This window comes from Drosophila mauritiana, chromosome 2R (genome assembly GCF_004382145.1).
Source record: "Drosophila mauritiana strain mau12 chromosome 2R, ASM438214v1, whole genome shotgun sequence".
Lineage (NCBI taxonomy): Eukaryota > Metazoa > Arthropoda > Insecta > Diptera > Drosophilidae > Drosophila > Drosophila mauritiana.
Genome location: NC_046668.1, coordinates 1,795,280 through 1,822,311, shown reverse-complemented (window position 1 = coordinate 1,822,311; position 27,032 = coordinate 1,795,280). Strand labels below are relative to the sequence as shown.

General features: G+C 40.3%; 1 protein-coding gene and 1 long non-coding RNA gene across 9 annotated transcripts; one reads left to right on the top strand and one right to left on the bottom strand.

Annotated features, from left to right (window-relative positions):
- Positions 1–13,821: 13,821 nt before the first annotated feature.
- LOC117135845 lies at positions 13,822–20,595 on the bottom strand. Of its 4 annotated transcripts, none has more exons than XR_004459062.1 (3): positions 19,897–20,452; positions 14,003–14,510; positions 13,822–13,906 (listed from the first exon to the last, which is right to left on the bottom strand). It is a non-coding gene; the product is annotated as an uncharacterized LOC117135845 (long non-coding RNA). The 4 variants fall into 4 exon arrangements; XR_004459061.1 differs by lacking the exon at positions 13,822–13,906 and adding an exon at positions 20,581–20,595 and having other exon boundaries at positions 13,934–14,510; positions 19,897–20,395; XR_004459060.1 differs by lacking the exon at positions 13,822–13,906 and adding an exon at positions 20,468–20,482 and having other exon boundaries at positions 13,934–14,510; positions 19,897–20,395.
- A 760-nt stretch (positions 20,596–21,355) lies between these two features.
- On the top strand, positions 21,356–25,602 carry LOC117135844 (2-oxoisovalerate dehydrogenase subunit beta, mitochondrial). Of its 5 annotated transcripts, XM_033296357.1 has the most exons (7): positions 21,367–21,694; positions 21,751–21,883; positions 22,070–22,095; positions 24,028–24,274; positions 24,906–25,124; positions 25,175–25,267; positions 25,326–25,602. In XM_033296357.1, the coding sequence occupies exons 1-7, from the start codon at positions 21,465–21,467 to the stop codon at positions 25,551–25,553; spliced, it is 1,176 nt and encodes a 391-aa protein (XP_033152248.1). In that variant the 5' UTR covers positions 21,367–21,464; the 3' UTR covers positions 25,554–25,602. The 5 variants fall into 5 exon arrangements, with proteins under 5 accessions (XP_033152251.1, XP_033152252.1, XP_033152248.1 ...); XM_033296358.1 differs by lacking the exon at positions 22,070–22,095 and having other exon boundaries at positions 21,370–21,694; positions 21,751–21,828; XM_033296359.1 differs by lacking the exon at positions 22,070–22,095 and having other exon boundaries at positions 21,571–21,694.
- Positions 25,603–27,032: the final 1,430 nt, after the last annotated feature.

Sequence of the window (27,032 nt, the reverse complement as noted above, 5' to 3'; positions counted from 1 at the left end):
TTGTCGCAGTAAATTACCTTGGCCTTTTGGGAAGAAATTCACGACCTGTAACATGGCCGGTTTCATATCCTCAATTGTTCTTGACGGCACATGCTGTACGACGGCGAATTTCGAAAACTTGTCAATGCAAGTGAGAAAATATTTTTTATCCGTTGAGAAAATGTCTATGTGTAGCATTTCTCCTACATCAGAAGGAATCGGTGACTCGCCAATTTTCTTCGGATGCCTATCATACTTAGCTTTCGCGCATATTTTGCATATTTCATTGGCTAGTTTGACCATTTTTCGGAAGTTGTACTCTGTGAGAACCTGTTTCACATTTTCTTGGGCTGACTGGTGGCCCCTATTGTGTTCTGCTAATATGACTTCCCTCCTTTCCTCGACCCCAAAAATGTCTGTAACACGCTTTTTGCAGTGCCAAAATTTTGTAGTCGGGAATCTCCGCACTAAGGCGTTCTGCACCGTTGCTAACGTGTGAAAATCGCAATGGAGGGCGTTTACGCCCTTGGGGACTATTGCATCCGCAAGGTCATTGAGTAATGACTCCTTGTCGGTGAAGCTGATTGCGTGTTGTTTCTTATTTTTGAAGAGAACGAAATAGCGTTTTAGCGGAAAGCGGTCCTCTTCTAGAATTAGTTGTTTCTGGAAGCAGTTTAGTGATGCGCCGGCCTGTGTTAACAAATCGGCCCCGATTATCCCGTTGTAAAATCGGGTATTTGTCCGGGATAGTCCTTTCGTTTAGCGAAAGTCTATGACTAATCGTCTATTTAAATTGCCGGCCTCGTCGGTTCCTTTTGTATCAACCGCCCATATTGGGTTGTTATAAGGAGAAACCGACTTCTGAATTATACCATTTTTAAGCAGGTCTTGGATCTCGTTGACGAAATCTGCTGCCCCCATGGGGTATGGATATAATTTGGCGTAAATGGGCTCTTCGCTAGTCGTTCTAATCGTGGCCACTACCGATGTGTTATATGGCAGGGCCTCGTTGGGATCTGTGAAGGCGTTTTTTCGGCTTTTGATCATCCCCAGAAATGCCTTCTTCGCCAAAGGTGGTGCATCTGCGCACTCCACGTTAGTGAAGTTGACGTCAGTGCATTTACGTTGAGAGAAACTTTCCTCTTTTAACTCCCAGTCTTGTGGTCTGGCAGACTAATAAATAAAAATATGTTTTACGACGCTTAGTCGGAGTTGACGAGCTGCCTCTCTTTATTCTGCTAAATGAAAATTCAAACTGAAACTTAAAATTATTCTTAAAGTGTTTGCCGGTTGCGTACGGGTTTCCGGGTACGCAGAGTCCAAAAATTGCGAGTATGCCTCTCAATGGAGTGAGGCGATGCAGTGTGAATATGATGCACTGGTATCTAACAAGACATGGCAGATCGCAGAATTACCGAATACACATAAGACGATTGGATGCAAGTGTGAAGCGTGGTGCTGAAGGCTGTATTGATCGATTCAACAGCGTAGCAATTGCTATAAGACTCATAATTGAACTTGGCTGCGGCGATGTCGAAACTCCAACCGTTGTTTACGGCGATTGCTTATGCGCGCAACAATTGGCAAAGAACCCTGAACATCATGCAAGGACCAAGCATTATATACGTTATGATTATGTTCAGGAGATTGTGGATAAAGGTCAAATTGTTTTAAAGTATGCTTCAACAGAAATAATGATAGCAGATGTACTAACCAAGAATTTGTATAATAAATAAATGGACCAGCGTAATCACACAGTGTTGAAATGGCAGTGCCTCCGTAATTAGAATCCTCGGTAGATAAGCTTTGAATTGCTGTGCTGTTTGTGTGCGTTGCCGAAAGCATTTCTTGCAGTCGGCGACCAGTTTTCTTATTAGATTACGTGCGCCAAAGATCCAAAATTTGTCGTAGAATGGCAAACTCATTAAGTGTAAGACGCAGGCTAAGATCCGAACTACTGTTGACCACGACAAGATACGCTGAAACAGAAATTTCAGTAGGGTATCCGATGATTCTTGCTGTGGGACCAACGACAAAGTTTTGTCCGTGCTTTTCTGAAAGGAAGAACATAACCTTAAGGATTTTAACTTTACGGCCACGATGAGCCCATCCACCAAAGGTCTAAATCGAGCAGGTCAGGTGCGAGCATGCCCCGTGACGCGCAGTGGGCAGGAATTTTCATTCAGCGAGTTTTTTTTTGAAGTAGCGTGTCCCAGCCAAGATCGAACAGGCATTATTCTTGAAATAGAATCTTTTAATTCACCACTGCTGGCGACAGTATGCCAAGCGGGGCAAAGATCCGTGCCACGTCAGAAAGCATTTTCCGTTTTGTGCTATTGGCATTTTATGTAGGGCAAACTACGTAGGATAAAATGTCATCACCTGAATACCAATGAATGTCAAGAAACTTTGCTGACGAAGAATTTCTCTTGTCTGGCTGTCCCTATTAGTTTTGGCAATTTACGTGCGAATGCCTGATGAGTTCGTGACCCATTTGCTAAGATCCATGCCTTCCGCGTTACAGAAGTTGTATCAGTTCATGTCGATTATTAAGAAGTTCTTCTTCCGTGTATGCTCCAGCGAGTACGTCATCTATATGAACTCGTGTTGGTGGTCGTGAGCTAGCTGACCCAGTAATCTTACTGCTAAGAAGGGTGCGCTAGATGTTTTGTACATTACTGAAGACAGTTGGTAGTATATATTATTGTCGATATATTAACAATATCTGCAGAAAATAAAACCTTGTACATTTCCTGTTGTTTTGTCCAGTAGCGTCCAAGCCGCAAAGCTGATGCTAGTCTAAGGTTATTTTAAGCAGTTCCGTAAGTTAAGACAGAAATAGCCATGTAACGTATTCAATCCGCTGCATCGCCCGTGTTGTACGACTTTAAATAGTAATAATTCTGAATGTCAGTTAATTGCTGCTTGTTGTGAATAGTACTTTCGCTGATTTTCTTAAATGCTGGGTATTCATTGTAGTCTCCAGAAAAGAGCTAAATGTGTATTTTGGGCAAATCGTCTTGCACTCCATTTGCCGCAGAGCTTGCGCCATTATTGCTGTAGCTGCTTGTTGTTCATCCAAACGTTCGTTCAATTCTTGTTATTGTTATAAAAAGCGCGCATGTGATACGTGTGATGCGGCATCATCGAACTCGTCGTCACCACTAACGTGTGGCTTTTTGCCGGTCCTAGTGGATGGCTCCCATTACCTGCCTTTACCATTACGCCACTTACCCATTACCTACCTTACCTCCCAGTACCTGCAAACCTTAGGGCTTAGGGCTTGGTGGCTTGGTTAGGTGGATCAATATACTCGTCGTAACCCTTGTCGTAAAGAGCCATTTGATTTCCCAATTCTTCAAATTCTTTCCAACCTTACCTCCCAGTACCTGCAAGCCTTAGGGCTTAGGGCTTGCAGGTACTTATCTTTCTTTTCCTCCTTGTAGTTAGATGTATCAATATACTCGTCGTACCTTGTCGTAAAGAGCCATTTGATTTCCCAATTCTTTAAATTCTTTTCAACTTGAAACGAGTATGTCCAATTGGGAGGTTATTTCCTCCAATGTGTGTCTGTCACGTGGACTCAGTGACGCCGGAGCAGTCGCGTTATGCCTGATTTTGCACGACTTCTAGCTGACTTTAACTCTTTTAACTGAACTATGTTGAAATGTTAATTAAAGAGTAGTTTATATACAAAAAAAATATAATAAGGAATAAAACATTCAAAATTCACGGAACTCTTAAAAATTCTTTACTTCGTGTTTATTAGTGACTGCCTCTTAGCGTTTGCATAGGTATAGCAGATCCGACACCACAGGACCAACGGTATGCTGAGTAACAAAGTTTTTGATTCGTGTGTCAGATATATACTTGCAGTGCAGCGCAACAGAAATACTAAAATTCATATATAATAAAGTTTCACCTCAATATAGGCGCATTTCGTTTATCAACACTGCCAAACTTTTCTTTTTGACTTGTTTCTGATCTCTACATACAAACTGGCACTTGTAATTATATCTATAAATATTACTATGAACAACACCTTCATCAACTTTTGGATTTTTTTTTTCCTTAGGCACAAATTATTTTATTTTTGTTAAGATAGAGACGGAACTTCTTCCAAAGGACAACCATTTCCGGCGAGCAAACCCTTTACAGGTATGGGGCGTTAATATGCTGACGGATTACCATTTCAGCTCTGATACACGTTTCTCAGTTGCCTTTGTACAGCATTCTTACGGAAGAGCACTGAAATAACTCTGTTTAGAATATTAAGTCACCTAGAGGACTCTAGAATTACGTTATGAAACTCAACGTACTGAAGTTGCGAGCTGTTATGATTCAGATATGTTTGGATTATAGCCTGTGCTTTAGTTTTGATATCAATACATTTGAAGTGTCCTGTTGCAACTAAATAAGATTTGATTCTCTCCACTGACTGCCGCTAGGTCTTCAATAAAGCGTTAATATATCTTAATGTTTTGTTGCACATTGAGAGGATGTTTTTAAAGGATAGGGTTTATTTATGGTTTTTATTTAAATCTGCTGTGCACTTTGTGAATTGACCTTTTCCAATTATTTCGAAGGAAGGAACAACTGAACAAATAGGAAAAAGCTTACACCGCATTTCTATTAGTTTTTTTAAGGTCGTAAAGAAATTCTCCATCAGTAACAGTCAACTATAAACTAAATTTACCGTGATAGTTTTTGTTATCATTTAAGATTACTTTGTTTTCTTGATTTTCCCTTGACCTTGTAAAATGTTATGCATGATATGATAATGATATTTTTTTATTCTATAAGAAACTTGAATTTCAAAAGCCGACCAAATTTTATGTTTCTCATGGTCTTGAGCCCATGCTTACGCGCAGAGTTAAATTTCTGAAACCGTGAGAATTAAGCTGTTTGATTTATCTTCCCTCTACCTGCCAGGATGCCTTTTTGAGTTTATTTGTTTTGAAGTCCAGATTACTGTTCTTCAATGTTAAGAATTTTGCTGCCAATTTAAATCTATCTATCTGTTGCATATTTTTCTAGTAAGCATTAGGACTTTTTCATTAAAGAATGGTCGTGGAGTAACTTAACTTCCGGCGTCACTACCGCATTAAAACGCTAAACAGCAGATGGCGAGGAGGAGCAAGCTTGAACGTCTACCTACTCGACCAAAAGTCCGGTGAAAAGGATCGTGTCTAACAATACGCACCTGACAAAGTGGATAAAGTGAAATTAGTTTTCGCGGTAATAAACTTATGGACAAGTCCAGAATACTGGCACATATAGCAAATAGTGACCCCCCAAGTCACTAACAGTGAAATAATAGTGAAACGAAAACATTTTCATTCAAAAATACAAAGTTAAGTTACTCGAACTGGGGCTCCGCTGCCCAGCTGCCACGCGATCGCACAAACAGCTGTTTGCGAGCTTAAAGCTTTCTATCCCAGGGTTCAAGTTGTGGCTAGAACCCTGGTGATTTGGTGCACACTACAATATGAACCCTTTAAATGAAACCGCTGCGGCTGATGAATCGTTGGATACTGCGTTTCTCCCGAGCCCCCAATGTGCTGCCCCGCAGCGCTTTCAAAAAATAAAGCGAAAGTCTCGTGCTTCTCCGGAGACTGAAAGGAAAAAACCAAAACCAAGCATCGGCAAACAAGGGGAAAACCCTTCGACTACAGAACCTAGATATGGCGGCAATTCAAACCGATTTGGTTTACTTGCGCATCTCACAGCCGACAAACAAGTAGGCAATGAAATTGACGATCTGTATGACCAGCCCAGTACCAGTCATCCCCGCTAAGCGGGATGCAGCCTCCGCTGGTACCACTAGTTCAGTCAAAAAGGCGCAGTCCAAACCACCTCCTATAGTAATGGAGGGAGTGGACGACGTATGCCTGATGATGCAGAGCATTGAAAGCATAGTGGACCTAGAAAAGGTTGAGGCTAGGGCGTCAATGAGCGGTGTCCTAAGGCTTTACGCGGCTGACGCTAATACATTTCGCGCCATAGTGAACTGGCTCGAGAACGAAGAATATGAGTTTCACTGCTACCAGCTTAAAGAGGACAGGCCTTACAGGGTATGCGTGAAAGGCCTGCACCACAGTACGCTACATCACCAAATCAAGGATGAGCTGGAAAAGATCGGGCACAAGGTTCTCGATATTCATACACCGCTTAGGCGAAACGAACCGGGTACCTCAAAAGCGTCGCCAGTCAATATGTTCTTCCTAAATATTGCTGCTGCGGCAAACAATAAGGAGATCCTGGCGGTAAAGGCACTATGCCATATGAGAGTAGTTATTGAGCCTCTCCGCAAGCGTAACGCTATTGTCCAGTGCCATCGTTGTCAGCAGTTTGGCCACACAGCCAAATACTGCCGTAAGGCCCACATTTGTGTGAAATGTGCCGGCGAACACCCAGCCAAGGACTGTACCAGGCCACGCATCGAGCTGTGCACTTGCTACAACTGTGGCGGTCAGCATCCTGCAAACTATAAAGGTTGCAGCAAGCTACAAGCGTTCCTGCAGCGATCCAGACCCAGAAGTGGAGTGGCTGGAAGAACAGAAGTAAACGAGCGACCAACTTCACGGGGCTTAGCTGGAGGTAAGGAGATCCCCTCTTCTCGAGGCGGAATATCTTATGCAGATGTGGCTAGAGGGTCCATTCACCACAAGCAACCACTGAGCCTGATGCACCAACAACAGAAGCAACAGCAACAGCCCAATGATGGAAGTCCCAGTCGTCAAAGGAGCCGCAGCCGGACAAGGACGTCTAGGGGTACACTTCAGCGCTCGACGGATGCTAGCAGCAGCATTGAAGCCATCCTGCAGACGCTTAATGAAAACATTAATTCTTTGCGCTCGATTCAAGAGAAGCAGATGGAATTAATGATGATGATGATGAAGCAACAGCAACAACAGTCACAGCAGCAGGGGCAGATTATCAATCTGCTCACTGCTCTCCAAGCGCGTCAAGCGCCATAATGATGCCGCTGCGCATCCTAGTGTGGAACGCCGACGGCGTATCCACGAAGTTGCCTGAAGTAGAGTGCTTCGTGCGACGTCACGAAATCGATGTATTGCTGCTCAGCGAGACACACTGCAAGGGGGCAGAGACGCCTAAGCTATTCGGATTTGTAGCCTACACTGCCAATGATCCGAGTGGTGGCAACGCCAAAGGCGGAGCAGCTATCTTAATCAAATCTAGCCTTGCCCACTTTCCGCTAACACCAATAGCCACTGCCAAGGTGCAACTTGCGCCGGCGGTTATTGAAACGGCACTTGGTCCTATAAGCTTTGGAGCGGTCTACTGCCCACCGAGATTTGCATGGACTACGGACGAGTTTAAGGACATTCTGGAAGAGTTCCAGACGAAGTTCATTGTTGCAGGCGATTGGAACGCGTCCCACTGGCTCTGGGGTGCGGGAAGGAGCAACCAAAGAGGCATTGCATTAGCGAATCTCGTCCTAAATTCGGAGGTGGACTCGCTAGCAACAGGAGGACCAACAAGATACCCGTACGGCAGTAGAGGCTCACCAGGATACATCGATTTTGCACTGACAAAGGGTGTGCTGGGCATCCACGCTAGCATAAGTGCGGTTGTTGAGCTTAGCTCCGACCACCTGCCTCTGGTAATTACGCTGGATGCGGGGGCAATATCCTACCCTAAGATGGAGCGGCTTATCACTAGGCGTACTAACCTGGAGGTATTCCAATCGCAACTGGAGTCCACACTGCCCCTCAACACTGCCTTAAACTCTGGACAGGACGTTGATGATGCTATCGAACTGCTCACCAACAATATCAAGTCAGCAGCTAGATTGGCAACTCGCAGAATATCTCGGCAGCCCGCGGCAGATCGAATCCCAATACCCAGGGAGATCCTGCTGCTTATAGCTGAGAAGAGGCGCTTACGCACTAGGTGGATGAGGTCTCGGCACCCGTTGGACAAAACGGAATGGAATCGAGCGCTGAGTAGGCTCCGATGCGCGTTGGTGCTGCACAAAGCCGCATGGTTCGACGAAAGGCTTGCCAATACTGGAGTCGGAAGCGAAGCGACGCATTCGCTGTGGAAGGCCACGCGCGCAATCAAAAGGCGTTGCACGAGGAAGGCGCCTCTAGTCGATAGCAACGGGACATGGTGTCGGACCGACTTGGGACAAGCGGAGGTATTCGCTGCGCACCTCGCCGAGCGATTTCAACCATTCAAGCTTGCCAGCCTGCAACAGGTTGAAGAAACTCAGGACCAGCTGAACCAAGCGCTTCAAATGGATATGCCCTTCACGCCGTTTGAACCCTGCGAGGTAGCCGAAGTCATTGTGCGCCAGAGTAACAACAAAGCACCTGGACATGACGTCATCTGCAACGCCACATTGAAGGCCCTGCCCAGACAAGCGATCCTCTACATAACGTTGGTTTTCAACGCTATTGTGAGGTTGCAATACTTCCCTTATCAGTGGAAGCTCGGGATAATCACCATGATCCACAAACCTGGCAAGCCGGAAAGGGAGCCCGCCTCCTACCGGCCGATCAGTCTCCTCCCTTCAATTTCGAAGGTGTTTGAGAGACTGATTGCTGTCCGGATTGTAAGGATTATGGAAGCCCAGGGGATTACCCCTGAGCACCAGTTCGGTTTCCGTGCTGGCCACTGTACTGTCGAGCAGCTCCATCGAGTCGTCGAGCAAATTCTGACGGCCTACGACAGTAAGGAATATTGTAACAGCCTCTTCTTGGACATTCGAGAAGCGTTTGATCGAGTGTGGCACATTGGACTCCAACTGAAAATCAAGCAGACGCTGCCTGCTCCATATTTTGGGCTGCTAAAATCGTACCTGGAAGGAAGGAGGTTCGCTGTGCGCTTTCATTCAGCAATTTCCACCGAGCACAACGTGGCAGCTGGTGTTCCACAAGGTAGTGTCCTCGGCCCCCTGCTCTACTGCCTGTATAGCCACGACATGCCGCAACCGGATGTAAGCCTTTACGGGAAATCTATGTTGGCCACATTTGCCGATGACGTGTGCGTCACCTACAGGTCCCGATGCGAGCACGACGCAGCGGATGGTATCCAGGACTTTGCATACCGGTTCTCGGAATGGGCAAGACGTTGGAACATTGGCATCAATAGCAGTAAGTCCAACAACGTCTGCTTTACTTTAAAGCGGAGAACGCCAACGCCCGTCTACATCGAGGAAGCCCCCGTACCACAGCCGAACGCAGCAAAGTACCTTGGAGTGCTTCTGGATCGCAGACTCACATTTTCCAAGCATGTGACCGACATCAGAACGCGCCTACGTGCTAAGGTGGCGAAGCACTACTGGCTACTTTGTTCGCGCAGTAAATTGTCGCTATCCAACAAGCTGACAATTTACAAACAGATCTTAGCACCAAACTGGAAGTATGGGTGCCAAATCTGGGGCTTGGCATGTGACAGCCAAATCAAAAGAATCCAGGCTATTCAAAATAAGGTAGCAAGACTCATCACCGGCTGCGAGTGGTTTGTTCGAAACACCACTCTGCACAGAGACCTAAAACTAGCAACGGTTTTCGACGAAATAAACCAGCACTCGAGCAGATACCATGACAGGCTGGAGCGCCACAGAAATCGGCTGGCCAGCGCTCTAAATAGATCTCGCCCACCAAGGAGGCTCAATAGAAGGCAACCGAGGGATCTCATTACCCGCAGAAGCTGACGCTTATCTTAAATCTTATTTGTTATATGTGATTGTTATGTAATTCTAGTTAAATTACTGTAAATTTGAAAAAGCTAACTATACATAGTTAGCCGGCGAGCCCAAAATGGGCTGAATTAATAGATAAGAAGGACACAAAGGGGCTTCATGACTTCCCCGTATGCCTTAATAAATAAATAAAAAAAAAAAAAAATAAAAAAAAAAAAAACCTACTCGACCGACATCACCAATATCATTAAAAGTTAGCCGTGCTTAAACATTGACATTTGAGCTGGAACATACCCCAAAACCTTCAGCTCACAGACCCAGAGTTTTATCGTTCTCAACGCATAGACCTACTGATTGGTGCCAGTCTCTTCTACAAACAGCAGTGCGTCGGTCAAGTCAAGCTTCTGCCGGGATTGCTGCTAATGCGACATACTCAATTAGGCTGTGTTGTTTTTGGAGGTTGCAGTCGCTCAGATATCAAGGACTCCATAGCTGATTGGCCACATACAACATTAACGGATCTTACAGCAGCAGGATCGGCGAAGCAAGCAGTAAATCCGCGGCGTCTACTGCCACTTAAGAATTCTTTCAACGGTGGGAGTATTTCGAGCCTCGCAGCCGCTAGCAACTCCTAAATTTGTTAGTTGTAAAAATGCTTTGGAGACATAGTTAAACCAAAGACACTAGAATAACTACTACTTGAAGCCACTTGAAGGACCTAATTTCCATTCTTGGAGTTGGTGGATAAGGGATCGAATACGTATTTTGTCGAAGTCTTTGGAAAAGTCCAATAATATTATAGAGAGGTAGCGCTTTGGAAAGAGTGATCTTGTTGCTGGGTTGTGTACGTATTCTATAAAAGATTTATTCCCCTTAAAAACCGAACTGGTTGTTGTGAATGAGTTGGTTGGTTTAAGAAAATTACCAGAACTTTAGCCAGGCATGCAGGATGTGGCTTCAAGTAGCGGTTTTTGTGGCTTTAATATAAGGTCCGAGCAAAGACACTATAAAAACAAGATGAGTAACGCCATACGATTTTTTGGCACACGATTTTTTCGCTGTGGCACTAGAGGTGGCTCCAGGCTCTCTGGAATTTATGTTCGAGAGCCAGAGAGCGGAGAGCACTACAACGAACAGCTCTTTTCTACGCATACAGTGATAGCAGACAACTGTATGTGTTCATACGTATGCTCATGCATTGTAAATTTGACAAAATATGCCCTTCACTTTAGAAGTTCTTAGACTTTAAATCTATATTATTTTTGATAAATTGGCACCATGCGAAAAATTCATGTTTTGCATAGCCTTAACGTTATTATTATTAAATAAAGCTTAGAAATGGTAATAACCGAATCTATGTACATATGATAATATACCAAAATAAATTTCACAAATGACTTTATATTATAATATTTGTCATTCGCGTATTCAGCTTGCGACGTGAGAAAAATTAATAAGGCTATGATTGTTGAGTGCTTGTGTCCGCACTTCGTGCCTCAAGATATGATTTTTGCAATAAACAGTTTTCATATTTTTATTAATTTTATAAATTTTTATTTTCTGCAACGTATTATTTTTATGAAATATTTTTTTCTCTATGTAATGACTTCTTTTTAAGAAAATCTCCTTTGTAATTTGTCGTTTTGTTGCAATAGTAAAGTACGGAAATTATAAGCGCAAATAGTAATTGCGATATGTACTGAAAAATAAACTCGAAGGACATATAAATACAGGAGCCCATTACATTTGCAATGGCCTCTCCGTGTTGTTTCCTGGGTACCGATTTTAAATATGTAAATGGAAGCTGATTCGAGCGGCGATATTAACACACTAATATTAAAAAACTTTTTTTTTATTATAATAGTTTTCAAAATTGAAAACTTTGATTTCGGCCCGAAAATCGTCTCCTGGCGCAACTACGCACACAAGCAAGCAAATTCTATATTTTAAATTTCTTACGCTCTCAGCGTAAGCGAGCGGACAGAAAGTGGCTGCATAGTGGAAAAGCAATGTGTATGGCAGTTACGCATCTTGTTAACTGACTAAACAGGGTTTGTTAAGCAACTGTCGAAGGATAGTTTTCATGCACCTTTGAAATGTAGCGGGTGCATTTCTATGACAAAATGGCATTCGAAGGTATTCGTAATGAACGCTTTTGGTATAAAATGCCGTTTTGAATATTGAGTCTTGGTCCATTTCTATTTGATGAAATCCTTTTGCCAGATCAATAGTTGTTAAATATCGTCGTTTTCCTAATTTTCCAAGAATTTCGTCCATGTTTGGTATCGGATATCTTTCGGGAATAGTTATTTCATTGAGTTTTCTATAACCAATTACTCTACTCTATACTTGATTTTACCAGAAGCATCAGTTTTTTTTTGGGTACTACCTAAGTAGGACTATTGTATGGTGAATTACTTTCCCTAATTAATCCGTGATTAAGCATTTCCTTTACTTGTTTTTCGGTTTCAATTTCGTGCGTTTGAGCAAGAGGGTACTCTTTTGAATAAATTGGGGAGTTATGTGTTGCATTTAGTACGTGTTAAATGGTATTTGTAAATGTTAATTTGTCTCCTCATTATATTGAAGATTTTTAAATTTAAATTTTTAAACTTATTTAATAAACCTTTCCACTTTAAATTTTCCTCCTTATTTAGATGATTCAATCGAAACGGTGAAAAATTAATTTTTGTTATTGATTCCTCATTTAAGTTTTCAATTGGTTCTGTCTTTTTTGGTCAAATTTTGTTTTCTTTTTAATTCTGAAGTAATTAATTTGTGTGTTCTATCAAAACGGGTAACTGTACTATTATTTTAATTTATAACTGATCGTAATTATTACAAAAGCGGTATACAAAAAATGGCTTGGTTGTTTGACAAATACTGTTTCTGGGTAACATAATCAAGTGGTTCAAAGTAATAATGCCATTTGATGTTAAAACTTCACAACTAGTATTTTGAATAGTAAGACAAAATAAATTTTTTTGTTGGTCATATTTATTGTTGATCCTGTGTATATTAGGCATTTGTATGTGTAACCTCTGTGTGCTTTTTTCATCATATTCGGCAGGGAATTAAAACCTTCTAAAGATACCATACCGTCCGTAGATATCATGCACGATTCATAACCCTCAGTTGGGGAATTATGCCTACGTACTAAACAAAAACCTCCGCTCTCTCTTCTGTCCTTGTCAAGCTCACCGGGACTGCCATTCAAAGTATTTCATCGGTGAGCAGGATGTGATGCCAAGTCGCACTCCATCTGCTTTTGTGATATACAACAGCGTGACGCACCTTCCTTGACTCCCTTGTCGCCTTTTACGACCAACCAAGCGTACTGGGGTAAAATTCTTGCGCCGCCACCGCACGGGAGTACTTCTTCCATCGTTTCGATTGGACACCTCGTCCTTACGGATACGCTTCATCATGGTGACGATGATCACGTGAGCCCCATCCCAAACGACCCTGTTCACCAGCATAGCGGCAATCAGGCCTCTCGACCTGAGAAGTGCCCCAGCGAGCGCCTCTAGCTGCACCTTCTCATCGACGAGCAGTGCAGAAGGATGTGTTCTGCTTTCTCCACTGCGTCTGTGCAGTAGAGGCACTGGCCAGAATCCACGTGGTGCAACCTAGCTCTTCATTAATGGAGCCATGATTTTGGTATGGATTGTATTGTTTGTGGTCATAATACTGTTGTTCATAATAATTAGGTTGAAATTGTTTGAATTCATGCGCGTCTTGAAATCTCATTTCGTCAATAGACATTTTCGTTTGCGCACTGTCCGATGGTCTAGGTCGTTTGGTAATCGGAAGTTAGTTTTTTTAGATGTAGAGGGTTGTTGTGGTTGAGGGTATGTATTTCCTCTAAAATGTGCTGTTTTTGGATTTTGGGTTGTGTTGGGATGTTGTGGAAATGATTTTTTTTTGAATAATTGGTTGTGTGTTCATGTGTTGGTTGGGTCTGAAATAATTAGGTGCGTGCCACATAGGTTACTTGTGTATAGCTAGGTCTAAATGGTTGCATGTATTGATTAAAATTAGGTTTGAAGGGTAGAGTATATTGTGGGTAACTTGGGCGATATTGAGTTTTGATATTCGTATTGAATTTATGTGATTTAGAATTCTCATTACGATTTGAGTTTTTATTACGGTTTTCTGCATTTTTATTTAATTCAATATTAATATGTTCTTCATAAATTCCCTCATTTAGTGCCATAGTAATTACAGATTCTAAGTCTGTAATATCGTGATGACCTAAAATAGTAAATAATTGTATTGGTGGTTTCCTTTTTAGTATCTTAATAGAGCCTTTATTAGCCTGAATATAAATAAGAAAATTCGATTGGTTACCTTCCAGATGTAATTTCGAAATAAACAATTGACGTCGTTTTTCCGTTTCTTCGCAGAATGCTCTTAGATTCCACTCCGTCCACTCCACTTTGCTGACGAAGGTGTGGAGAGTTTATGGATCACCCTTGAACGACATGATGTCTTTTAGCTTCCGACGGGCTTCAGCGAGGTTGTTGTCGCTTAACGCAACTATTTGTGGTGCGGCTAATTGGTTGTGCTATTGTAATTTTTTATTTATTTATTATATTTTTTGGTTGTTTTTATTTATTAAAGTTTAGAGCTTTCGAGAGTTTTCAGGCTAAAATAATATTTTAGGACTTTAAAACTAATATTTAAAATTTTGTGAATTGAAAAATTGTATTTTTTGGACCGCGGAGTGGTGAACTTGCCGGCTGGATGGATGGAGAGCGGGAAGGCGAAGAGAACAGAACGTAGCAAGCGTGTAAGAGCTGTCCGCTCACACTCACGGTCAAAACTCCGCGGCATTCTGGCGTGAAGACCTATGAAGCTGAAGTTAATAAGAAAATTAAGGAAAAGCTACATCAAGGCAATATTCGCGAAAGCGTCTTAGTTTAAATCAGTTAAATCACTAAAAAAACATTCAAAAAACATTAAGTAGACAAATAGAATTTATTAAAGATTCCATTAACCGTCTTCTTGGTTTCAAAAATATCAAAATATTTCACTAAAACTAAAATTATTTAAAAAAAACACTGAAATGACTCTGCCAATAGCAAAAGACCCTTTAATAAAATACTTTCCAAAGCATACTAGCGTATTTAACAATGAAAATGACTTTTCCATTCTTCAAAATTCATACCATGAAACTCTTAAACGTACCGATTAAAGAACATTAACTTCTTAAGGAATTCATATTTACTCAATACCCAAACGTATTGAACCCTGGTATCGGCTTTTTCAAGAAACGTCAAAAATCATGCACCGACTTGTGGTGGGTGGTCACTTCTAAAGAACTTTTAAAATTAGTGGCATTGTCCCAACAATTTTGTTTATACTTTCGCCTGGCGCATATAAAGTGCTTAAGACCGTGAATAAGTGTTAAGTGTTAAGTGTGGATTGATCCTTCGTTGCGAAGCAAATGAATACGCAGACGTAGCATTTTATTGGGGCAGTGTTGCGAGCCTCCAGCTTGTAGAAGAATAGTCCACAAAAAATCGACTCCAGTGACCTAAAAGCCATGCGATCCGGCAAGCCACTTCTTCGGAAGATTCGCCATAATGTGTTCTCCGAGACGAGGCTTAGACCGAAAACATCGTTCGCATGTATTCATGGCCTTAGTCACAGTCTTTTCCCACAAAAAGACCAATATTCGGGACGAGTTATACCTAGAAGAGCTCTGGGACCGGTATTATTTTTGCCACGCTCACTCTTACGCCCTAAAACCGCCCAAAACTGAACCGCCCACACTCCTGAACAATTTTAAAATTGTTTCTCATTCACACTAGCTGAGTAACGGGTATCTGATAGTCGGGGAACTCGACTATAGCATTGCCTCTTGCTTAAAACGTGATAGTAGCAGTTTTGTGCGGTATGTGGGCGTTAGAGTGGGCGCGTGCTGCGTCTTTGTCTTTAGAATCTGTGAGCTTAGTCTTAACCTACCTAGTCTTCCAGCTTTTATAGTTCCTGAGATCTCGACATTCAACGGACAGACAGACAGACGGACGGACAGACGGAGAGGGTCAGATCGATTCGGCTATTGATCCTGATCAAAAATTTATATACTTTATATAGTCGGAAACACTTCCTTCTACTTTCCACATTTCGTTCCCTTTTACTCTACGAGGAACGGGTATATAAACTAGATGGAGAAACAGTTCCTATAATCCATAGAGATTGTATGTCCTCCTATATATGAGAGTGCTGAACTTTTACAGCATCAGCTGAATTGCTCTATGGAAGGTACGCTACCGTGAGACCAGGATTGCAAAACTTGTAGACATAACCGAATACAAGCTGCAGCGAAATGAAGGAGTTTGCAAATTTCGAGAAAATGGTTATGTCCATTCGAAGAAGCTCAGGCACAGGCTTCTCAGTGAGACTAGCAGATGGCCAATCTCTCTCTGACCCGATTAGAAAGGACGGTCCGTGTATCCAGATTGGGAACTCGCAGAGCTCAGAGCGGCGATTACCTCTGGAAAGAATATCTGCTGGGTTTAGGCCGTCGGAACATAGTTTCAAACCATGGAAGTTTTCAACTTCTGAAGAGACGCCATCCTATTAGCCACAAAAATGTTGAATTTCGAAGGGTCATCACGAATCCAGGCCAACGCCACAGTCGAGTCGCACCAACAGTAATATCAGCCATTAAATATTTTCAGGCTAGCTACCTTATGCATAAGTCTAGCTTAGAGACCACAAAATTCCAGCTTAGGAACAGTAAGTGTCATAAATGGAGCAAACCGAGATCTCGAGCAAAGTAACTGCCTGGAACGCTGTTCTCCTTTGGACGCCATGTAAGCCTCAATGGTAGCATCGCAAAATCCATGAATTTTAAGATCTGAATCTGAGTCCAGCCCAAACGTGGAAATTCCACGCGATATATCCCTTCAAAGCTTCTTCAAATATCAAGCCGTTTCGTATTTTAAGCCTCAGGGAGGCTCTTCCCAGTATAATTTCTTTTTACAGAGCTGTTGCAGAGAGATTATACGCTTTGCGATTATGGGCTCAAGTAGGCCTAAGGTAAAACCTCGCATTCGTGGATACTACAGTGTTGCGGTAAGAAGTATCGGCAAGAACTGATCAGGGATGAAGGAACAAGGGACATATGCCCAATGCCCAGATACTTCTTCATGAATTCTGCATTCCGATCCTTCACGACAGGATTCCGAATAAACTTTCTTTCGAGAGATAGAAACTTCCACATGGCTTGCTGATAGAAATCTCCTTAAAGATGAACGTTTAATTTGGCCGAAAGCCGGACAAAATAATCACCAGACAGCATTAGGGCGAAGAGCTTCACGAAGTATCCCTATAACAATTGGGTCCGGACAACTTTCTACCTCCTAGCAGCGTTGCAAAAGAACATCAAGTCTTCATTAACATTGTCCTCAGAGCTCTGGTAAAGGTTTTGTAATGGTTCTTGAAGCGTATGCCACACACAGGGTGTTGACCGTTATGTTCTTGCAATATTACCGCTCCACATGCATGTTTACTAGCATCTATGGTTATTTTTTTATTTTTTTTTTTTTTTGTCGCACGGGTCCCACGGCCACACCTCCCGCCCAACCGACCGAGGGGCGCTGCCGTGTATCGTACGGCTCGATTCGCGAGAAGATATAGACGCGATATAAAAAAGAGAACAGGAACGAGGAAATGAATATAATGTGGAATAACTATGTTAAATATTAGTGTTAGTAGGGTCTAATTATGTAATAGAAAAGATAAAATCGATTGCTTTAATAGCGGCAGAGAGTCAAGATTACAGATAATAGGATAAAGTCTATTATAGTCAGAACATAAAACTCTGTAAGGGTCATGCAACTCATAATTAGATCTACAATGATTTAAGATAAGGGGTATATAGTTTCTAGTGAATCTACTTGGAACCGAGAAGTTAAGCCGACTAATCAAGTCGGGACTCTCAACATCCCCACGAATAAGCTTACAAATAAAGACTGTTCCAAGCATAGTTCTACGGTTAGCTAGGGACGGTAAATTAATTAAAAGTAGTCTACTGGAATAAGGAGGTAATATATGGTTTGCATCCCAATTTAGGCGCCGCAAGGCAAAAAGTAAGAAGTTTTTTTGGACCGATTCAATGCGGTCCGAGTAGACTGCGTATTGTGGACTCCAAACAGGCGATCCATACTCGAGAATCGGACGAACTAACGAAATAAATAAGGTTTTGTCAAGTAAGGGTCATCAAATTCCTTAGACCACCTTTTTATAAAACCAAGCACACCCCTGGCCTTATAGACGAAATATGGTCAGAAAATTTTAGTTTTGGGTCCAGAAGAACACCAAGATCATCAACTCGTGTTATTCTGTCCAGAGAGCACCCACTTAGAGTGTAAGTCGTGCGTATTGGGTTGGCACGACAAAAGGTCATAACTTTACACTTGGAGCCATTTAAGTCTAATATGTTATCACGGCACCATTATGCAAAATTCTTTACTGGAATCTGGGTACTGAAGAAGTGTACGTTTATTAATTCCCATTTAAGATACTCGAATGCTTCCTACGTACGTACTTTTTACAAAGCCTCGTTAAGTGGCGTGATTTTTCTGAAAATTTTGAATGAATCTTTTATAATAATTACAGAATGCAACGAATCGTCTAGCTTCGTCTTTTTTGGCAAAGTCGATGCGCTTTAACTTATTTCGTGCTAAAATATGTTCCAAAATCGGCTACGCGCAACGATTTTGGTTGTACCGAAATACCAGAGTTATAGTTAATTTTTATTTCATTTTTATAAATTCGATCTGTGCCTTTGTTTTTCGCATGTTTAACAATTTTATGAATGAAATAAATGTGATGTCTAATTACTATTGCCATCGCTCAAGTCGTTTTCTGTTTAGTTTTCTTATCAGCATAAATATAATTGAAAAGGAAAACGTCAAAACATACCTCTCGCGTGTAACTGTAATTGCACTCTTTGTTTAATCATCAACAGTTTACTATTTATTTGACTGTACAATAAAAAGCATTGCCCGGCAGTTGCAGGCTAATTGTGTCTAAATACTTATGCCAACTTGTGTTAATCAAAATACGAGCCTTTAGAGGTGGAGAAACATAGATGTTAACGTACATACATCGATGTTTTCGATGTTTTTGGCGAAAAAAGTTTTTTAAATATAAGCAAAAATATTGAAAATTAATTTATACTTACTATTTATTCACTAAACTACTACTGCAACTGCACCCTTAGCAAAAACAACAACTGCAACAACATCAACTCTATGCTCAAAACCTACAGCGGTGTACAATTACGCTGTACTAACAACAACGAAAGCAAGAGCACTCACACCGACTCTTGAAAGCGAAAGCGGACAAGAGCCAAAACAAATCAAAAAACTTTGTCAAACAGGGCTGGATCGCTACATCCAAATAAAGCGAAAGCTAAGCCCACAACACAAACAGCCTGATAATTAGCCGAAAATAAATCTCGCCAACGCCTCCAATGACTCAAGTTTAAATAGGTTTGTACTATTGGATGACTTCGAAGTGCAGGAGCAGGGGCAGAAGAAGATAAAGCCGCCACCAATATATATACGTGAGAAAACATCAAGTGCGCTGGTTAACACACTAGCTGCAATTATCGGAGAAAATAACTTCAACGCCAAAACGGTGATCAACATTCTCAACAGAAACAAAGTGCCGCAGCCACTCTTTAAAGTCGAACTGGAGCCATCGAGTCAGAAAAGCAAACAAAAATTAAGTACATCCTATGTATAAGCTACAGTATTTACTGCACCGAAGAATAACCGTAGAAGAGCCCCACAAGCGCAGGCAACCAGTGCAGTGCACCAACTGCCAAGAATATGGCCACACCAAAGCGTACTGCAATCCATCTGCGTCGCTTGCAGCGATGGCCACAGTACTGTAAACTGTCCTAAGAATAAAAACGACAGTTCAAATAAATTATGCAGCAACTGTGGCGAAAAACACACAGCCAACTGGCGAGGATGCATTGTTTACAAGAAACTCAAGAGTCGGATTCAGCTCGAGATCGTATTACACCAACAATTCACAAAGTAATGAAACCGACTACAACTAACATCCCTTCGTCTGCCAGCCACCGAACAATGCCAAATTCTTCCTTTGCAAGTGTACAAAAAATTGTTAGTCTCTTAAGTAAAAGGGAAGATTCAATAAATAAGCAATACATGAAAAAACAAAACTATTTATACACTTTTAGTGGCATTCACACTCACTTTTTTAAGAGTTCCGTGAACTTTAAATGTTTTATTATATTTAATCTGTTATGTTGTTGTTATGGAATGATTACCTTCACCTCAACACACGACCACTTTTCGTTATATCAAGCACTGAGGTTTTTTAATTATTGTTTGGACATCTGCTAATTGGACGTCCATACATATCGATGCCAAGAGGGATCTTGACCAAGATGTAGTTAATGTGTATTGTGTATGTGTATGGGGATTAATAGCAGAACATTATGTTTTGCTGCAAGATTCCTGGACAAGGTGACAATATCAAAGCAGCGCCATAAGTAAAACACGCTGACTCCAGTGGAATGGAACATCGATAGCGATGTGGTGAGGTACTCTGATCGGTTGTTTTTGGGGATCCAGTCTTCTAAAATCAATTGTATTATGGCTTCGATCGTCCGCTCTTGGGAAACTTTTGACTTTCTCTTTTTGGGGACTTTCCGGCCCCCATAAAATTCTCGTGCTAGGGTGACTTTTGTACCTGTATCAAATTCTTGATTTGTATTCGGCCCTTGGTTTTAAATACCCCAAGCTTATTCAAGTTCTTACATACTGTCTTTAATGAATGAGCGTTATTTTTCACAATATGTATTGCATGGAGTGGAAACAGATGCTACAAATGGATGTTTCTACATCTTTCGGATTCCGAAATTCACAATAGCTTACCTATTTTGTAAATGTACATATTTGCAAGTCTATAATTGTATACATGAGAAAGAATTGATATGGACATATGTAAAAGCCTCATTGATAATCTAATGATAGAACGAGATGACTAATGCATACAATAAGACTGGAGGGACTATTCCAGAATTGAAAATTGTCTTTTCGGCTTTAGTTTGCCTAACGACGTTGTAGTTCGGTTAGTTGTTTTTAGAAGACGATTGCGTGCACATTGGAACAATGTGAGAACAAATATTGAAACTCTAAAAACATTGTGTTTATTTGATGATACATATATATAAGTGAATCTGGGAAATATATCTTTCTATCTAATATATCTATCTATCTATAACAAAACTTATTAAATAGCTTTTTAGTTAGATGTACGATTTTTTACCAAACAAAATATCCACATTTTGTATCCATATATTAAGGCGTGGTAATATATATTTTTTTTAATTTTTGGAATAGCTGTCGAAACCGCAAAAGAGTATGTCCCTAAATCAGCAAATTAACAAAAAAGTCATGTAGTTTAATGTATCATAAAAAAACATGCTTTTTTTAAAATTTACTTATTTTCCTTCGTTATTGCGGTACATTCATTATGTTTCCCGTTCAAATAATCAGATTTTCTTAATACACTGGGAGTTTGTATAAACGGGTCGGAACCACTTGTATGCTTACGCTAAAGCGGCTATTTGCAGCTGTGTTGTGAATACCCCAAATAAAATGAAAAACATGTAATTTGATATAAATATTGCAAAACATGGTATTAAAAGTATTTTTTAGGCGAAAATTTATTCTATCTCAGTCGCGGTCATAACAAGTGTTATGTCATAGTGTTCGCGCGTTTATTCTGTGTTTCATATACATATATATTAAGGAAAATGAACATCGTAAGCGCTCAACTGGGGAATAGTTTGTATAATTGCGTGCGGTCTAATCTAATATGGCCCTTGTGGACTCGATCACATTTTACCTACTATCCTACATCTTTGGGAACTGGAAAACGAATGAATATGTTTAACGCCATAAATAATGCAATGGATTTGGCTCTAGACGAAGACAAATCCGCATTGTTGTTTGGCGAGGATGTGGGATTCGGTGGAGTTTTTCGGTCAGTAAAACAATTTAAACAGATAATTTGTATTATATTATGCTTGCATTCAACAGGTGTTCAGTTAATCTACGGGATAAGTACGGAAGTCAGCGTGTTTTTAATACTCCCCTATGTGAGCAAGGAATCGCAGGGTACGTCATTTCGAACCGGAAATTATATGAAATGTGTACAAATATTAATAATCAGGTATTTTTTTCGATTTCGATTTGGCCCAAACCTTTTTTTTACGTGCTCTGGTTTTTGCAAAATTTTGTCTCTCGTTTTGCTATCGGATTGTTTCTTTTCTTGTTGACCACAACTGATTTATTTTGTTTTTTAAAAATCAAACAACGGGAAAAATTCCTTTAATATTTGCAATTGCTTGTTTTGAAGGCAGAAATTGCTGTTTGCATTCAACAGTAAGTAGTTGTTTTTTAATTCCGAAGTTCGAAATTACTTTTTTACTGTACTTTGACCATTTAAGTTATTAAATTAAATATTATTATTAACGATCTTATTTTTGTTTGACGAATTTTAGATGGGGTCAGAAATAAATTTATTATAAAATAACTAAGTAGCAGAATGATCTTGTGGTGATGTAAAATAAAAAACAATAGACCACTGTTTATATTATTTGTTTTCCTTAGTAAATAAGATCTGTTTTGATAATATATATATGTGTAAATGCGAACGGGTTTCATTTTTTTTTATTTTTAATACCACAGTAATATAAAAGAGTACGTTAACATAATTGTATTAAATTCTTAATCAGTACTAAAAATAATAATAATCATTATTTTGAAAAGAGTAAACTCAGCCGCCAGAAGATCCAAAATTTGTTAATTGTAAACATGCCACCGTTACTCAGGTAGATATTGGGGAGTAAAATGAGAAAAAATGTAATAATTGTTCAAAAGTGTGGGCGAGACCAGTTTGGCGGTTTTAGGGCGTTAGAGTGGGCGTGGCAAAAAGTTGTATGGCAAATGTATGATAAAATATCCATCAATTTTTCAAAAACGTGTGCGTGGCATTTTTAATCGGGCTTAGGGCACAAATCGATAGAAATTTACAAGTCTAAAAAATACGAAAAAATATCAACACATTTTTTAAAATTGTGGGCGTGACAGCTTTGTGCTGTTTGTGGACGTTAATGTGGGCGTGGCAACATGGGTCAACAATCTTGTGCTGCGTCTATGTCTCCAGTTCCTGAGATCTTGACGTTCATACGGACAGTCGGATAGACGGTCAGACGGACATGGCCAGATCGACTTGGCTATTGATCCTGATCAAGAATATATATGCTACATGGTAGGACACGATTCCTTCTGCCTATTGTTACATACTTTTCAACGAATCTAGTGTACTCTTTTACTCCACGAGTAACGGGTACTAAAATAGAATAAATATAAAGGAAATAATGAAAATAGGAAATATTCCGTCAAACTTAGCCCACTTTAATCCTGACAGTGGTTCCTGGATGTTACAAATTTTTGGGGTAGATCGATGGAAATTTACAAAACTAAAAAAAAAATATGAAAAAATATGCGTGGCAATGAACCAACTTAACTTAATTTCAACTGCCTGGCCTCTATAGTTCCTGAGATCTCGACGTTCATACAAACGGTCGGACAGATATTATTTTTTGTCGCACGCTATCCAAAATAAATACTAAAATAAAAAAAAAAGTAATTGGAGAATCCTGAGACGATTGTGTGGGCGCAAGTTTTTGTTATTTTAGTTGGCTTGCCAAGTGATCGAATATTTAGGGGACGTGGACGTTGGCTTGCCACAGAGTCTAGACTTTGGACTTTTGCATTTTGCTGTGCGTAAATGACAACTTAGCTTAATCGAAGGGATCTCGCGCAGTTTCTTTGCATATCTACATAGATAAGAAACGATATAATTGTACAGCATAGGTTTCGTAGAGCAGAATTGTAATGCCAAAGTTACTCGGTTTACAAAATATAAATGCTGGCAACAAATTTAAATAATATATAATATTATATATTATTATATATATATAAAATTATATATATATATGACCATTTTTGGTCATATATATATTTTATGGCTTACATTAATTTACATACACAACGGTTTATTATAAAACTATAGATATGGTTATGTTGTAATACAAAATAACCCTTTTCAATATGCTTAACATTTCGAGCTCCGCAATTTAATTAAAACAATTTATTATCTCCCTCCTAAGTAGAAGATTTAACTTTAATCTCTGTATATGTATGTTTAAAAAAACTTTATGAATAATATTATATATATTATATTATTATGAATAATATTATAAAATATTATTAAATTATATAACAATTTTTCTTTTATTTATTTCATAGCTTTGCAATAGGTGTGGCTAATACTGGAGCAACCGCGATAGCTGAAATTCAGTTTGCGGACTACATATTTCCTAGTTTTGACCAAATAGTAAATGAAGCTGCCAAATATCGTTACCGAAGCGGAGGGCTATTTGATTGTGGATCCTTAACTTTCAGAGTACCTTGCGGTGCTGTTGGACACGGAGCACTCTACCATTCCCAAAGTCCGGAAGCATACTTTGCACATACACCGGGACTTCGTGTTGTGGTAACTCGTAATTATACATGTTACTTGTGTAGTAATAGGTTATACTAGAATCGTTGAAAAGTATGTAACAGGCAGAATTAAGGGTTTCCAACCATTTAAGCTATATATATTCTTGATCAGAATCAATAGCCGAGTCGATCCGTCTGTCCGTATGAATGTCTAGATCACAGGAACTATAAGAGCTAGAAGGTTAAAATTAAACATACAGATTCTAGAGAAAGACGCAGCGCAAGTTTGTTGACCCATGTTGCCACTCCCACCGTAACACCCACAAACCGCACAAAACTGCCACGCCCACAATTGCAAAATATTTTTATATTTTTAAACATTTTTAAGAGTCCTAAAATTTCTATCGATTTGCAAAAAAAAAACTTTTTTCCACGCCCATTCAACGCCCAAAAACCGTGCGAAACTGCCACTCCCAGTTTTTTGAAAATTTGTTGTATATTTTTTCACAATTTTAGTAGTCTCTTATATTTCTATCTATTTGCCAATATCTATCGATATCTATATTTGCGTTTACACTATCTGAGTAACAGGTACATGATAGTCGGGGAACTCGACTATCGCATTCTGCCTTGTTCTTAATGGAGACTGAAATATTCGAAGTTGTGCTGTACAATTTCTATAGATACCCCGTGGACCGATAAAAGCAAAAGGCCTTATCCTTGCATGTATTCGTGATCCAAACCCTTGCATTGTTTTTGAGCCAAAAACTTTATATCGAGCAGCCGTTGAAGAAGTTCCAACAGAGTACTATACATCACAGTTAGGCAAGGCTGATATATTGCGACATGGTAAAGACGTCACACTTATTGGTTGGGGTACACAAGTCCATGTGCTATTAGAGGTAAGTTCCCATATTTAAATATATTTCCGTGATACTATACTTTTTTAAAGGTAGCAGAAACTGCAAAATCAAAGTTCAATATAGATTGTGAAGTTATAGACTTGGTCTCCATTTTGCCGTGGGACACTATTGCCATTTGCGCTGTAAGTAATTAAATATTACATAACTAAGCAAATTCACGTATAAGTATCTTTTCTTTAGTCTGCTAAAAAAACCGGACGAGTTATAATTGCGCATGAAGCTCCATTAACACAGGGATTTGGATCAGAACTGGCATCGTACATTCAAGAAAAGTGTTTTTTGCACCTTGAAGCACCCGTTAAACGTGTGGCTGGTTGGGATACTCCGTTTCCCCATGTCTTCGAGCCTTTTTATATGCCCGATAAGCACAGATGTTTGTCGGCTATAAATGATATTGTTAACTTTTGAAAACTGTAATATGGGAAATTAAAGGTTTGCATTTTATTAATTACTTAAAGAAAAAAATTTTACATGTTACTATTCCTTGATGCGCTGAGAAGAAGATCCGCTCTTACCCGGTACTCCCAGAGTAATGGGGGGATTTGACGTTAAAAGGAGCGTTTAAAACCCAAATAGGTATATGTCGCATATAAGTTAAAAACGCATAACATAATCCATAGCAACTAAGTAGCTCAACACATAGAATGCTGACGCGCCAGAATGGAGTTCAGCGCTCTGTGCAAAGAACGTCCGGCAACGGAAGGCTGACTCTTCTTATTCGAAGTGTTGCCTCACGCTGCAAGAAATGCTGAGTCGGCTTTGCCGACTCGTCTTGATGGCGCGATGCATTGCTGTTAGGGTAAACTTAGCTCCATATTTTGTAAACTCTTCAGTCTCAGTTTTGCACCAGAGTAAACCAGAACGTGCTCCGGCTAAAGCCGTAAATAACAATTGTTTTAATTACAAAGATTGCTACGCCACAAGGCTAGACAATAAACCAAAGGGGGCGAAGTCAAGCCCTCCAACCTAATCTTCAGTAGAAGACTCCGACGAAAGACGTCCTACCACCGCTGTAACCTTGAGGGAGAAGTCTCTGGACCATCGCGGGAAAACACCTTTTCATAATTGGCGCCCAACTGAAATTCGAACTAGACAACTAATTTAACAGGGTAGTTAAGTTAGAAATCATGTAAGTTTTACATTTGACTTCTTCGAAACACAAAGAAAGAATTCGTGACTGGCCACGTAATAGTTGTGCTTGTGTAAATCAGTTTCAAAAGCATTGCATATTTTCGGCAGAGCAAATTCTTGTTGCATACCTTACAGAAAAGAAGTATTGCATACTTTTGAAACTTTTTTTTTTTTTTTTTTTTTTTAACTAATTCTATTTATTAAGGTTTCAAAAGGAATCGTTCAGTAATTCCTCTGAACTTAACCTAATGTGTGATAAAGATAAATGAGACCAAGTGGTATCTTAATTATAAAGTACAAGAGAAAGAAAAAATCTAGTCTAGTTATTAATTACTTAGTATGTAATATGTTATATTATCCTCCGGGTAAGGAGATCGCTGGGGTGTACCCTCTTCAGTCTTCGGAGGGAGATGGGATCAGCTAGGATAGTTGCTAGTCGGTTCGGGTGGACCATAAGCCTGTCGGCATAACGGCTGCTATGGAAATTGATCTGATCCCCAAGAAGGGTAACTTTCAGATCTCTTTCGATGACCATGTTCGTCACGTACCAGGGGAGCCCAGATGCGTGACTTGCAGCTCTCGACTGGACCACACGGAGCCTATTAAGCTGGGATTTGGCGGCAGTTCCCCACACTTGGATGGCATAACTCCACGTTGGAGCGAGAATGGCTTTGATTAAAAGAGCCTTAGAGCTCATTTGAAGTTTGCTGGAGTGGAAGAGCCAGTCGAGCTTTTTTAGCTTCGCCAGTGACTTAG

Coding starts and splice junctions, on each gene's coding strand:
- LOC117135844 (XM_033296357.1), top strand. CDS start 21,465: ATGAACATCGTAAGCGCTCAACTGGGGAATAGTTTGTATAATTGCGTG. Junction 22,096..24,027: donor ATTGCTGTTTGCATTCAACA/GTAAGTAGTTGT, acceptor TTTATTTCATAG/CTTTGCAATAGGTGTGGCTA. Junction 25,268..25,325: donor ACACTATTGCCATTTGCGCT/GTAAGTAATTAA, acceptor TCTTTTCTTTAG/TCTGCTAAAAAAACCGGACG.